Source organism: Tachyglossus aculeatus, chromosome 6 (assembly GCF_015852505.1).
Source record: "Tachyglossus aculeatus isolate mTacAcu1 chromosome 6, mTacAcu1.pri, whole genome shotgun sequence".
In the NCBI taxonomy this organism is placed as follows: Eukaryota; Metazoa; Chordata; class Mammalia; order Monotremata; family Tachyglossidae; genus Tachyglossus; species Tachyglossus aculeatus.
The window spans coordinates 6,285,864-6,301,157 of record NC_052071.1 but is presented as its reverse complement, the minus strand read 5'-3'; the positions used below and the strand labels follow the sequence as shown (position 1 = coordinate 6,301,157).

At 54.6% G+C, this 15,294-nt stretch overlaps 2 protein-coding genes across 2 annotated transcripts in view; one reads left to right on the top strand and one right to left on the bottom strand.

The window, feature by feature from the left end:
* The window catches only part of ANKRD50 (ankyrin repeat domain 50), a 30,638-nt gene extending 26,325 nt beyond the window's left edge, over positions 1–4,313 (bottom strand). Inside the window, 1 exon segment of the mRNA XM_038748422.1 lies at positions 3,939–4,313. The gene's annotated coding sequence lies outside the window, so the exon portion shown is untranslated.
* Positions 4,314–8,319: 4,006 nt separating this feature from the next.
* LOC119930014 (rab proteins geranylgeranyltransferase component A 1-like) lies at positions 8,320–8,634 on the top strand. Its single transcript, XM_038748421.1, has one exon. It carries the CDS (start codon positions 8,320–8,322, stop codon positions 8,632–8,634), a length of 315 nt encoding a protein of 104 aa, XP_038604349.1.
* Positions 8,635–15,294: the final 6,660 nt, after the last annotated feature.

Sequence of the window (15,294 nt, the reverse complement as noted above, 5' to 3'; positions counted from 1 at the left end):
CACTTTGCCCCTCTAATGCCAACCTAATCGATCTCATCCATCTCACCGCCGACCTCTGGCCCACGTCTTGCCTCTGAACTGGAATGCCCTCCCTCCTCATATCGGACGGACAATTCTCACCCGCTTCAAAGCCTTATTGAAGACACTTCTCCTCCTGACTAAGCTCTCCTTTCCTCTTCTCCCATTTCCTTCCGTGTCACCCTTGCACTTGGATTTGCCCCCTGCATTCCCTCCCCTCAGCCCCACAGTCCGAGAAGCAGCGTGGCTCAGTTGAAAAGAGCACGGACTTTGGAGTCAGAGGTCATGGGTTCAAATCCCAGCTCCGCCACTTGTCAGCTGTGTGACTTTGGGCAAGTCACTTCACTTCTCTGGGCCTCAGTCCCCTCATCTGTAAAATGGGGATGAAGACTGTTAGCCCCCCGCGGGACAACCTGATTACCTTGTAACCTCACCAGCGCTTAGAACATTAGTAAATGCTTAATAAATGCTATCATTATATATTTATTTCTTTTACTGCCTGTCTCCCCCTCTAGGCTGTTGGCTTGCTGTGAGCAGGAAAGGTGTCTAGCAACTAACTCTGTTATACTGCTCTCCGCCGGGGCGCTTAGTACAGCAACTCTGCAATCAATCAGTAGTATTTGTTGAGCTCTTACTGTGTGCAGATCACCGTACTAAGCCCTTGGGAGAGTCCAGTACCAAAGAATTCGCAGACATGCTCCCTGCCCATAATGAGCGTAGAGTCTCGAGGAGAAAACAAATACATACTTTATAATATATAACAGCAAACAATATGAACAGAAATGTACTTCATAATATACAACTTGAAGATATAAAGGGAAAGGGAAGAGAGGGAATGGAAAGAGGGTGGAGGGGGGAGAAAGAGAAGTTGGGAGAGAGGGAGAGGGACGAGGTGGGCAAAGGAGACTCAACCACTTCCCAAAATGGGAAGGAAAATGGAAAAAAAAAGCCCTTTGACCACTGTGGCATTTATTTGGCTGGGCCGGGATGGTGGGGATGATGGGGATGATGGAGGGGTGAGGAGATGATGGAGGGATGGAGGTCCTGGACCCCCACTGGACTGGCCCTCTGGTCCCTCTCAGGCGGACGGCTTCCCGGCAGGAAGGCCTTTCTAATCCGTCTCCACCGCCAGCAAGTCGTGTCCACCCCAGGCGGGCCGGATCCCCCGCGGACCCCCGGGGTTGGGGGCGGCTGCCCCGGGTCTGTCCAGCTTGGACCCCCTCATCCTTAGCCCCTCCTTCCCTCTGGACTCTGCTCATACTGGTCACCCCCCAGACCCGTGCACCTCCCTGCCTGCCCGGCCTGAAGCCCCCTCCCTACAAGCCAAGCCCAGACCCTCGACCCATCCATCCTTCCTCTCTCTGGACTCTGCTCACATTGGACCCCAGACTCACACCCCTCCCCACCTGCCCAGACTGAGACCTCTTCCCCAAATCCAGCCCAGATGCCCCCAACCCACCCAGGACCCCCGGCCCATCCATCCTTCTTCCCACCAGACACTGCTCAGACTGGACCCCCACGCCCCTCTCCCCCCACAATCCCCGGATCCCCGGCCCATCCTCCCTCCCCCCGACTCTGCTCAGACTGGGCCCCCAGACCCTCGCCCCTCCTTGACTACCGGAACTGAAGCCCCCTGCCCCCAGACCATCCCTCCCCCAAAACCTGGACCCCCGGCCCATCCCTCCTCCCTCCGGACTCTGTTCAGACTGGCCCCCCGGCCCCTCGCCCCTTCCTGCCTGCCCGGATTGAAGCCCCCTCACCTCCTCCAGACCATCCCTCCCCCAATCCCTGGACCCCCGGCCCATCCATCCTCCCTCCCTCCCTCCTTCCGGACTCTGCTCAGACTGGGCCCCCAGACCGTCGCCCCTTCCTGCCTGCCGAGACTGAAGCTCCCTGTCCCCAAAACTGCCCCTCTCCCCCCCCAAACCCAGCCTGGACCCCCGGTCCATCCTCCCTCCTTCCGGACTCTGTTCAGACTGGGCCCCCAGGCCCTCGCCTCTCCTTGCCTGCCCAGACTGAAGGCCCCTACCCTCCAGACCTCCCCACCAAACCCAGCCTGGACCCCCGGCCCATCCATCCTCCCTCCCTCCGGACTCTGCTCAGACTGGGCCGCCAGACCCTCGCCCCCTCCTTGCCTGCCCGGATTGAAGCCAGAACACCCCCCACCCCCAATCCCTGGACCCCCAGACCCTCGCCCCTTCTTGCCTGCCCGGATTGAAGCCGCCTCCCCTCCAGGCCACCCCTTCCCCAATCCCTTAACCCCCAGCCAATCCCCCTCCGCTCCCCCCAACTCTACTCAGACTAGGCCCCAAGCCGCTCGCCCCCTCCTTGCCTGCCCGGATTGAAGCCGCCTCCCCCAATCCCTGGACCCCCAGACCCTCGCCCCTCCTTCCCTGCCCGAATTGAAGCCCCCTCCCCTCCAGACCACCGTTCCCCCAATCCCTGGACCCCCGGGCCATCCTCCCTCTCCCCCCGACTCTGCTCAGACTGGACCCCAGACCCTTGCCCAGATTGCCCAGACTGAAGCCCCCCCCAGCCCACCCTTCTCCCAATCCCTGGACCCCCAGCCCATCCTCCTCCTCTCCCCCCCACTCTGCTCAGACTGGCCCCCAGACCCTCGCCCCTTTTAGCCCTTCAATCCTACCCGGATTGAAGCCCCCTCACCTCCAGACCCCCCTCCTCCCAATTCCTGGACCCCCGGCCCATCCTCCCTCACCCCCCCCACTCTAATCAGACTGGACCCCAGACCCTCGCCCCTCTTAGCCTGCCCGGATTGAAGCCCCCTCCCCCAAACCCTGGACCCCCAGACCCTCGCCCCTCCTTCCCTGCCCGGATTGAAGCCCCCTTCCCTCCAGACCACCGCTCCCCCAATCCCTAGACCCCCGGCCCCTCCTCCTCCTCTCCCCCCCACTCTGCTCAGACTGGCCCGCAGACCCTCGCCCCTCTTAGCCTGCCCGGATTGAAGCCCCCTCCCCTCCAGACCACCGCTCCCCCAATCCCTGGACCCCCGGGCCATCCTCCCTCTCCCCCCGACTGGACCCCAGACCCTCGTCCAGATTGCCCAGACTGAAGCCCCCCCCCAGCCCACCCTTCTCCCAATCCCTGGACCCCCGGCCCATCCTCCTCCTCTCCCCCCCGACTCTGCTCAGACTGGCCCCCCGACCCTCGCTCCTCTTCGCCTGCCCGGATTGAAGCCCCCTCCCCTCCAAATCACCGCTCCCCCAATCCCTGGACCCCGGCCCATCCTCCTCCTCTCCCCCCCACTCTGCTCAGACTGGCCCCCAGACCCTCGCCCCTCTTAGCCTGCGCGGATTGAAGCCCCCTCCCCTCCAAACCACCACTCCCCCAATCCCTGGACCCCCGGCCCATCCTCCCTCACCCCCCCACTCTACTCAGACTGGACCCCAGACCCTCGCCCCTCTTAGCCTGCCCGGATTGAACCCCCTCTCCCAAACCCTGGACCCCCAGACCCTCGCCCCTCCTTCCCTGCCCGGATTGAAGCCCCCTTCTCTCCAGACCCCCGGCCCCTCCTCCTCCTCTCCCCCCCACTCTGCTCAGACTGGACCCCAGACCCTCGCCCCTCTTAGCCTGCCCGGATTGAAGCCCCCTCCCCTCCAAACCACCGCTCCCCCAATCCCTGGACCCCCGGCCCATCCTCCCTCACCCTCCCACTCTACTCAGACTGGCCCCCAGACCCTCGCCCCTCTTAGCCCGGCCGGATTGAAGCCCCCTCCCCTCCAGCCCATCCCCGGCCCCCCGGCCCATCCTCCTCCTCTCCCCCCGACTCTGCTCAGACCGGACCCCAGACCCTCGCCCCTCTTGGCCCGCCCGGATCGAGTCCCCCACCCACGCCGGGGAGAGGGGTGTGTGTGTGTGTGTGTGTGTGTGTGTGTGTGTGGGTGTGTGTGTGGGTGACGCACCGCTTGAAGGCCTCGGCGGGGCTCCTCTCGCACTCCCCGGGCCTGAGCAGGCTCTGCAGGGCGGGCTCCCGGAGCCGGTCCTCGTAGCCGGGCAGCAGGCCGCCGCGCCGGATCTGGGCCACCAGGCCGCGGATGAAGCCGGCCGGCGCCAGCGTGTCGGCGTCCTGGGCCTGGCAGAAGTGGAAAGCCAGGGCCTGGCGGTGCAGGCCGCGCTGCAGGCCCGCCGCCGAGCTGGGCCACAGCAGCTCCGAGCACAGCGCCGTCTTGCCGCTGCCGGGGCCGCCCACCAGCAGCACGCCCCAGCCCGAAGGGGGGCCGCCGGGCCCGGAGCCCCCCGCCGCCTTCTCCTGCAGGCAGTGCTGCAGCCGGTGGAACAGCCACTCGCGGCAGTAGAACGGCTTCCCCTGCAGCAGGCTGCCCTGGGCCATGGCCGTCCCCGCCGCCGCCGCCGCCGCCGCCCCGGCCGCTCCGCCCGCACCGCCGCCGCCGCCGCCGCCGTCTCCACCGCCCGGGCCCCGCCCACCCCGCCCACCGACCAATCGGAACCCGCCCCCCACCGCGAGGGGCGGGGCGCCCGCCAATCGGGAGCGGGGCCGGCGCGACCCGGCCCGCGGAGGGCCAATCGGGGGCGCCGCCCGGGAAACGGTGGCACCGGACGGTCGGCGGCGGGGGGGGCGTGGCCCGAGGGGCGGGACCGGATTGGCGGAGGGGCGGAGGGCGGGACCGGAGGGGGCGTGGCCTCAGGGGGGAGGGCGGGACTGTCGGAGGGATGGGTTGGAGGGTGCTGTATCTTAGTGGGCGTGTCCGGTGGGCGTGGCTTTAAGGGGGCGGGACCGGATTGGCGGAGGGTGATGGGGGGCTCGGGACCGGATTGGCGGAGGGCGGGGCCTGTGGGGGCGTGGCCAGAGGGGCGGGATCGGATTGGCGGGGGAGTGGAGGGCGGTACCTGAGGAGGCGTGGCCTGAGGGGGGCGGGACAGGACTGTCGGAGCGATGGGGGTACTATCAGTGGGCGTGGCCTGTGGGGCGTGGCTTTAAGAGACGGGACAGGATTGGCGGGGTGGGAGGCGCGTTACCTGAGGGGCGTGGCCTGAGGGGCGGGACAAACTGTCGGAGGGCTGGGGCGGGGCCTGAGGGGGCGGGGCCGGAGGGCGGGATCGGATTGGCCGAGGAGTGGAGGGCGGTACTTGAGGGGGCGTGGCCTGAGGAGGGCGGGCCGGACTGTCGGAGTGATGGGGTGGGAGGGGTTGTATCAGTGGGCGTGCCTTTAAGGGGGCGGGGCCGGAGGGGCGGGGCATGACTGTCGGGGTGATGGGGTGGGGGCTGTATCTTAGTGGGCGCGGCCTGTGGGGGCGTGGCTTTCAGGGGGCGGGACCGGATTGGCGGGGTGGCGGTGGGGGCGTTACCTGAGGGGGCGTGGCCTGAGGGGCGGGACAAACTGTCGGAGGGCTGGGGCGGGGTCTGAGGGGGCGTGGCGGGAGGGGCGGGACCGGATTGGCAGAGGAGTAGAGGGCGGTACCGGAGGGGGCGTGGCCTGAGGGGGGCAGGACAGGACTGTCGGAGTGATGGGGTGGGGGGGTCGTATCTTAGTGGGCGTGGCCTGTGGGGCGTGGCTTTAAGGGGGCGGGACCTCATTGGCGGAGGGTGATGGGGGCGCGGGACCGGAGTGGAGGGCGTTGCCTGAGAGGGAGTGGCCTGAGGGGGGCGGGACAGGACTGTCGGAGCGATGGGGTGGGGGGTTGGATCTTAGTGGGCGTGGCTTTAAGGGGCGGGACCGGATTGGCGGAGGGGTGGGGGGGGGTTGTATCAATAATAATAATAATAATGACGGCATTTATTAAGCGCTTACTATGTGCAAAGCACTGTTCTAAGCGCTGGGGAGGTTACAAGGTGATCAGGTTGTCCCACAGCGGGCTGACAGTCTTCATCCCCATTTTACAGATGAGGTACTGAGGTACAGAGATGCACGGGGGCTCACAGTCTTCATCCCCATTTTACAGATTCATTCAATCTTTCATTCAATCAATCGTCTTTATTGGGCGCTTACTGTGTGCAGAGCACTGTACTAAGCGCTTGGGAAGTACAAGTCGGCAACATCTAGAGACGGTCGCTACCCAACAACGGGCTCACAGTCTAGAAGGGGGAGACAGACAACAAAACAAAACATGTGGACGGGTGTCAGAGATATCTTCACCCGCTGTGCCAACGGAAGCTCGTAAAGCTAGCAAGACTGGAGTGCGAGGGTCACTGAGGCACAAAGATAATAATAATAATAATAATAATAATGGCATTTATTAAGCGCTTACTATGTGCAAAGCACAAGGAGATCAGGTTGTCCCACGGGGGGCTGACAGTCTTAATCCCCATTTTACAGATGAGGGAACTGAGGCTCAGAGAAGTGAAGTGACTTGCCCAAGGTCACACAGCAGACATGTGGCGGAGCCGGGATTCGAACCCATGACCTCTGACTCCAAAGCCCGGGCTCTTCTCCACTGAGCCACGCTGCTTCTCCCTAAATACCCTAATAATAGTAATAATAATGATGATGGCACTTATCAGGCGCTTAATGGGCGTGGCCTGAGGGGCGGAGTCTGAGGGGGCGTGGCCTGACGGGGACGGGACGGGATTGGCGGAGGGGTGGGGGCGTGGCCGGAGGGGCGGGCCCGGATTGGCGGAGGTCGGTGCCTGCGGGGGCGTGGCCCGGAGGGCAGGATCGGATTGGCGGAGGAGTGGGGGCGTGGCCTGAGGGGGCGGGACAGGACTGTCATTCATTCACTCACTCGTACTTAATAATAATAATGATGGCATTTATTAAGCACTTACTATGTGCAAAGCACTGTTTTAAGCGCTGGAATAATGATGGAATTTGTTAAGCACTTACTATACACAAAACACTGTTCTAAGCGCTGGGGAGGTTACAAGGTGATCAAGTTGTCCCATGGGGGTGCTCACGGTCTTCATCCCCATTTTACAGATGAGGTCACTGGGGCCCAGAGAAGTGAAGTGACTTGCCCAAAGTCACACAGCTGACAAATGGCAGAGTCGGGATTTGAACCCATGACCTCTGCCTCCAAAGCCCGGGCTCATTCCACGCTGCTCAGCGCTTACTGTGTGCACAGCACTGTACTAAGCGCCTGGGAAGTACAAGTTGGAAACATATAGAGAAGGTCCCTACCCAACAGTGGGCTCACAGTCTAGAAGGGGGAGACAGAGGACAAAACAAAATATATTAACAAAATAAAATAGAATACATATGTACAATCGTATTTATTGAGCGCTTACTGTGTGCAGAGCATTGTACTAAGCGCTTGGGAAGTACAAGTTGGCAACATATAGAGACGGTCCCTACCCAACAGTGGGCTCACAGTCTAGAAGGGTGAGACAGAGAACAAAACAAAATATATTAACAAAATGAAATAAATAGAATAGATATGTACAAGTAAAATAAATACATAGAGTAATAAATACATACATACATATATACATCTATACAGGTACTGTGGGGAAGGGAAGGAGGTAAGGCAGGGGGTATGGAGAGCGGGAGGAGGGGAAGAGGAAGGAGGGGGCTCAGTCTGGGAAGGCCTCCTGGAGGAGGTGAGCTCTCAGTAGGGCTTTGAAGGGAGGAAGAGAGCTAGCTTGGCGGGTGTGCGGAGGGAGGGCATTCCAGGCCAAGGGGAGGACGTGGGCCGAGGGTGGACGCCGGGACAGGTGAGAATGAGGCACAGCGAGGAGGTGAGTGGCAGAGGAGCAGAGGGTGCGGGCTGGGCTGGAGAAGGAGAGAAGGGAGGTGAGGTAGGAGGGGGCGAGGGGATGGACAGCCTTGAAGCTGAGGAATTTCTGCCTGATGCATAGGTTGATTGGTAGCCACTGGAGATTTTTGAGGAGGGGAGTAACATGCCCAGAGCATTTCTGGACAAAGACAATCCGGGCAGTGGCGTGAAGTATGGATTGAAGTGGGGAGAGAGGAGGCTGATACAGTAGTCCAGACGGGATAGGATGAGAGCTTGAACAAGCAGGGTAGTGGTTTGGATGGATAGGAAAGGGCGGATCTTGGCAATGTTGTGGAGCTGAGACCAGCAGGTTTTGGTGACGGCTTGGATGTGAGGAGTGAACGAGGAGGAGGAGGAGGAGTAGGAGCAGCAGCAGCAGCAGCAGCAGCAGCGGCGGCCCACGTGTCTTTCTCTGCCCAAAAGGCCAGATGCCCGCCTCTGCAACCAGAACCAGAACCGACACACTGAGGCAAGGGCCGCGGGACGGAATGGGAAAACAGGATTAGTGAATGTTTTCCTGACCACATGAGTCTACATGGATAGAACAAACCAGAAGGAACACCTATATGCAGAGGTGGACTGGCAACCACTGGAGGTTGGGCCCCGGATGAGATGGCGGCTGGACTCCCGCCCGACTTCCACCTCATCGTCGTTGGCGCCAGCTTGCCTGAGTCCATCATAGCAGCCGCGTGTTCCAGGAGTGGGCAGAGGGTCCTTCATGTCGATTCAAGGAACAACTATGGAGGGAACTGGGCCAGTTTCAGTTTTTTGGGCCTGTTGTCATGGCTGAAGGAATTCCAGGAGAAGAGCAACCGGGGTGAAGAAAGGGCCACCTGGCAGGATCTTCTTGAAACAGAAGAAGCCATTGCTCTGAACCAAAAGGATGAAACCATTCAACATGTAGAAGTTTTTTGTTATGTGAGATGAGGTAACTGAGGCACAGAGAAGTGAAGTGACTTGCCCAAAGTCACACAGCTGACAATTGATGGAGCTGGGATTTGAACCCATGATCTGACTCCAAAGCCCTTGCTCTTTCCACTGAGCCACGCTGCTTCTCATGGATTTGAACCCATGACCTCCGACTCCCCTCCCCATCCCCCCCGCCTTACCTCCTTCCCCTCCCCACAGCACCTGTATATATGTATATATGTTTGTACATATTTATTACTCTATTTTATTTGTACATATTTATTCTATTTTATTTTGTTAATATGTTTTGTTCTCTGTCTCCCCCTTCTAGACTGTGAGCCCACTGTTGGGTAGGGACTGTCTCTATATGTTGCCAACTTGTACTTCCCAAGCGCTTAGTACAGTGCTCTGCACACAGTAAGCACTCAATAAATATGAGTGAATGAATGAATGAACGCGAGAGCGGAGTCTAGGATGACACCGAGGTTGCGGGCTTGTGAGACGGGAAGGATGGTAGTGCCGTCAACAGTGATGGGAAAGTCAGGGAGAGGGCAGGGTTTGGGAGGGAAGACAAGGAGTTCAGTCTTCGACATGTTGAGTTTTAGGTGGAGGGCAGACATCCAGATGGAGATGTCCTGAAGGCAGGAGGAGATGCGAGCCTGGAGGGTGGGGGAGAGAGCAGGGGCAGAGGTGTAGATTTGGGTGTCATCAGCGTAGAGATGATAGTTGAAGCCGTGGGAGCGAATGAGGTCACCAAGGGAGTGAGTGTAGATCGAGAACAGAAGGGGACCAAGCACTGAACCTTGAGGAACCCCCACAGTAAGGGGATGTGAGGGGGAGGAGGAGCCTGCAAAAGAGACTGAGAAAGAACAACCGGAGAGATAAGAGGAGAACCAGGAGAGGACGGAGTCTGTGAAGCCAAGGTCAGATAGCGTGTTGAGGAGAAGGGGGTGGTCCACAGTGTCGAAGGCAGCTGAGAGGTCGAGGAGGATTAGGATAGAGTATGAGCCGTTGGATTTGGCAAGCAGAAGGTCATTGGTAAAATAAATAGGGTAATAAATACGTACAAACATATATACAGGTGCTGTGGGGAGGGGAAGGAGGTAAGGTGGGGGGATGGGGAGGGAGAGGAGGGGGAGAGGAAGGAGGGGGCTCAGTGTGGGAAGGCCTCCTGAAGGAGGTGAGCTCTCAGTAGGGCTTTGAAGGGAGGAAGAGAGCTAGTTTGGTAGGTGATGGGGTGGTGGTGAGGCAATACCTGAGGGGGCGTGGCCTGAACAGTGCTTAGAACAGTGCTTGGCACATAGTAAGCACTTAATACCACAATTATTATTATTCATTCATTCAATCGTATTTATTGAGCGCTTACTGTGTGCAGAGCACTGTACTAAGTGCTTGGGAAGTCGGCCACATATAGAGACGGTCCCTCCCCAACAGTGGGCTCACAGTCTAGAAGGGGGGAGACAGACAACAAAACCAAACAGGTGATAACGTTGTCCCCCGTGGGGTGCACCGTCTTAATCCCCATTTTACAGATGAGGGAACTGAGGCCCAGTGAAGTGACTTGCCCAAATTCATACAGCTGACAAGCTGCGGAGCAGGATTAGAACTCATGACCTCTGACACCCAAGCCCGGGCTCTTTCTCCTGAGCCACGCTGCTTCCTACTAATAATAATGATGGCATTTGTTAAGCGCTTACTATGTGCAAAGCACTGTTCCAAGCGCTGGGCACTGTTCTATGCAACTACCTATTATACTCTCCCAACCACCTACTGCAATTGCTGTACTGTACTTTCCAGGCACTTAGTCCAGTGCTCTGCACAATCAGCGCTCAATAAATACATCTGAATGAATTAATACAGTGCTCTGCATTCATTCATTTATTCAATCGTATTTATTGAGCACTTACTGCATGCAGAGCGCTGGACTAAGCGATTGGAAAGTGCAATTTCGCAACAGATAGAGACAATCCTTAACAACAGGCTCACAGTCTGGAAGGAGGAGACAGATAACAAAACAATGATGATGATGATGATGGCATTTAAGTGCTTACTATGTGCAAAGCACTGTTCTAAGCACTGGGGGGATACAAGGTGATCAGGTTGTCCCACGTGGGGCTCACAGTCTTCATCCCTATTTTACAGATGAGGGAACTGAGGCCCAGAGGAGTTACGTGACTTGCCCAAAGTCACACAGCTGACAATTGGCAGAGCAGGGATTCGAACCCATGACCTCTGACTCCAAAGCCCGGGCTCTATACCATCATTGGATTGGAAACTCTTTGAGAACAGGGGGCCGTGTCTACTACCTATTGTCCTCTCCCAAAACAAGCGCTTAGTACAGTGTTCTGCACATAGTAAGCGCTCAATACAATTGATTGATTGATTGATAGTACAGTGCTCTGCACACAGACTGGAAGCTCCTTGAGGACAGGGATAGGGGCTACTAAACCTGTCCACTCCCAAGCGCTCAGTCCAGTGACCTGCCCACAGTAGTCTGGAAGCTCCTTGAGGGCAGGGGTCGTGTCTACTCTATCCTACTCTTCCAATCACTCAGTACAATGCTCTGCCCACAATAGGTACAACCGAGTGCTATGTACTGTACTTTCCCAAGTGCTTAGGACAGTGCTCTGCACCTAGTAAGCGCTCAATAAATACCATGGATTGAAAAGCAGCGTGGCTTAGTGGAAAGAACACGGGCTTGGGAGTCAGGGGTCCTGGGTTTTAATCCTGCTCTGCCACTTATCAGCTGTGGGACTTTGGGCAAGTCACTTGACTTCTCTGTGCCTCAGTGACCTCATCTGTAAAATGAAAATTAATCATTAATCAGTCTGATTACCTTGTATTTTCCCCAGCGCTTAGAACAGAGCTTCGCACATAGTAAGCGCTTAAAAAAGCAGAGGGGATATACTTAAAAAATACCATTATTATTGTTATTATAATAACGGTAATAATAATGGGATTTATTAAGCTCTGTGGGACCACCTGATTACCTTGTATCTACCCCAGCGCTTAGAACAGAGCTTGGCACATAGTAAGCGCTTAAAAAAGCGGAGGGGATATACTTAAAAATACCATTATTATTGTTATTATAATAACGGTAATAATAATAGGATTTATTAAGCTCTTTGGGACCACCTGATTACCTTGTATCTACCCCAGCGCTTAGAACAGTGCTTGGCACATAGTAAGCACTTAATGAATCCCATTATTATCATTATTATAGCTACAAAGGCCTGGAAGGGTATTTATCACTGCCTCCTTGAAAGCATAACTCAAAGGAACAAGAACGGAGAAGATTTATTCATTCGTGCAATCGTATTTTTGAGCCCTCCCTGTGTGCAAACCACTGTGCTAAGCACTTGGGGGTGGACAATACAACCTTAGACACAATCCCCGCGCACAACGAGTTTACAATCTAGATCTGGATTCAGAGGAAAAAAACTGATAAAGTTTAAGTGTTTGAGATCCTGGCTTACCTTTCTCTTCTTTGAAGTCTTTTGGTATTTCACAAGGAAGATAGCTTCAGTTTAGTCAAGTGCCTTATCGGGAAATCCATTCACTCCCTTGAAATGTTAAAGGCTGGAAGGCCAGATCAGTCCAACATTTTCTGCCAAGGTGTCTTCCAAGATAAACAGACACAAAGGCAAAGTGCTGACAGGGAAATCCAGTTGACAGAGCCATCAATTAGCTAAATGTCAGATCAATCAATCAAATGTATTGAGAGTTTAAGCGTTTGGGAGAGTACACTATACCAATATAATAGATACCTTCCCTGCCCACAATGAGTTTACAGCCTGGAGGGGATAAACCTCATTCTTCTTTTTTTATTATGGTGGTTTGTTAAAGCGCTTACTATATGCCAGGCACTGTACTAAGTGTTTGGGAATGTACACTATGCCAGTATAACAGATACATTCCCTCCCCACAACTAGTTTATGTAATAATGGCATTTATTAAGCGCTTATTATACGCAAAGCACCATTCTAAGCGCTGGGGAGGTTACAAGGTGATCAGGTTATCACATGGGGGGCTCACAGTCTTAATCCTCATTTTACAGATGAGGTAACTGAGGCACAGAGAAGTCAAGTGACTTGCCCAGTCACACAGCTGACAACTGGTGGAGCTGGAATTTGAACCCATGACCTCTGACTCCAAAGCTCTTTCCACTGAGCCATGCTGCGTCTGAAGGGGATATACTTTAGTCTTTTTTCTCAATGGCATTTGTTAAAGGGCTTACCATGTGCCAAGCATTGTACTAAGCGCTGGGGTAGATAGAAGCTAATCAGGTTGGACACAGTCCATGCTTCACTTGGGGCCCACGGTCTTTATCCCCGTTTTACAGATCAGGTAACTTAGGCTGAAAGAAGTGAAGTGACTTGCCCAGGGTCCCACAGCAGCCAAGTGACAGAGCAGGATTAGAATAATTCTATTTATAATAATAATAATAATAATAATGATAGCATTTATTAAACACTTACTATGTGCAAAGCACTGTTCTAAGCGCTGGGGAGTTTACAAAGTGATCAGGTTGTCCCGCATGGGGCTCACAGTCTTCATCCCCATTTTACAGATGAGGTAACTGAGGCCCAGAGAAGTTAAGTGACGTGCCCAAAGTCACACTGCTGAACAATGGCGGAGCTGGGATTTGAACCCATGACCTCTGACCCCACTGAGCCACGCTGCTTCTCCTCCGGAAATAAATATATTTATTTACATTGATGCTTTTGATGCTTGTCTACTTGTTTTGTTTTGTTGTCTGTACTCCCCACCCTTTCTAGACTGTGAGCCCATTGTTGGGTAGGAATTGTCTCTTTTGTTGCCGAATTGTGCTCTCCAAGTGCCAGGTACAGTGCTATTCACACAGTAAGCATTCAATAAATACGAATGAATGAATGAAGAAATGAAAGGTCCTCTGAACCTGTGCTCTTTCTATTAGGCCACACCGCTTCTCTCCTAAATCAAATGCTGAGCGTAAATGTAAATAATTTGCCTCAAGTATGCACAGGCAGAATGACCGGAAAAAAAAAAACTGAATGGAAACTAGTGAGGTTCCCTTGATAAATCAACTACCTGGAAGCAGTGTGGCTCAGTGGAAAGAGCCCGGGCTTTGGAGTCAGAGGTCATGGGTTCAAATCCCCGCTCCGCCACTTGTCAGCTGTGTGACTTTGGGCAAGTTACTTCACTTCTCTGTGCCTCAGTTACCTCATCTGTAAAATGGGGATGAAGACTGTAAGTCCCACGTGGGGCAACCTGATCACCTTGTAACCTCCTCGGTGCTTAAAACAGTGCTTTGCACATAGTAAGTGCTTAATAAATGCCATTATTATTATTACAACTGCCCAGGTAATTCTAATATTAGCTATTATGAAGTGTTTTCCAAGTGCCAAATAATCCTAGCTTCTGTCACTTGACTGCTGTGTGACCTTGGGCAGTCACTTAGCTTCTCTGTACCTCAGTTCTCTCATCTTTAAAACGGGGATTAAGACTGTCAGCCCCACGGGGGAGAGGGACTGTGTCCAACCATACTACCCCAGTGCTTAGAACAGTGACTGGCACATAGAAAGCGTTTAACAAATTAACAAAATAAAATATATAGAATAGATATGTACAAGTAAAATAAATAAATGGAGTAATGAATACGTACAAACACACATATACAAATATACAGGTGCTGTGGGGAAGGGAAGGAGGTAAGGCTGGGGGGATGGAGAGAGGGAGGAGGGGGAGAAGAAGGAGGGGGCTCAGTGTGGGAAGGCCTCCTGGAGGAGGTGAGCTCTCAGTAGGGCCTTGAAGGGAGGAAGAGAGCTAGCTTGGCGAGTGTGCGGAGGGAGGGCATTCCAGGCCAGGGGGTGTATGGCGGATGTGTAGCGGGCCAAAAGCGAGTCAAATTGAGGAGCTGGATGTTCCCCAATTCTGCAGGTGTGAGATCCAATTTTTCTTAAAAAAACCGAGTAACTAAGCAGAAGCCAACACGAGGCAAAAATTAAACGGTTCTGCTGAAGCAGTAGCAAGCCGAGACTAGATGGCTACATCTTCACCTGTATATATGTATATATGTCTGTACATATTTATTACTCTATTTATTTTACTTGTACATATCTATTCTATTTATTTTATTTTGTTAGTATGTTTGGTTTTGTTCTCTGTCTCCCCCTTTTAGACTGTGAGCCCACTGGTGGGTAGGGACTGTCTCTATATGTTGCCATCTTGTACTTCACATGCGCTTAGTACAGCACTCTGCACACAGTAAGCGCTCAATAAATACGACTGATTGACTGATTGATTGATTCATGCTCCTAAAGATGATTTCTTACTTTGTCATTGACAGGCATTTCCTTAAAACGGTTGTCTGTGGGGTCTGATGAAACCAATTCAATAATCTGTTTTTAACCCTCAACTCCTCCTCTAAACTCCTTGTGGGCAGGGGGGGCACATCTACCAACTCTGTTGTAGTGTACCCTCCCGAGCGTTCTGGACGGGGCTCTCCACAAAGCAAGCGAGCGCTCAGTACATAGCAGAGATCAACAGCTAACCATCGATAGATAAGCAGTATGGCATGGGGACAGGGCACGGGCCTGGGAGTCACAAGGTTTGCTACCATTTGTCTGCTGCATGAACTTGGGCGACTCAAAAAGACTCGGATTAAGACACAAGGATTAAGACACAAAAAGACATAAG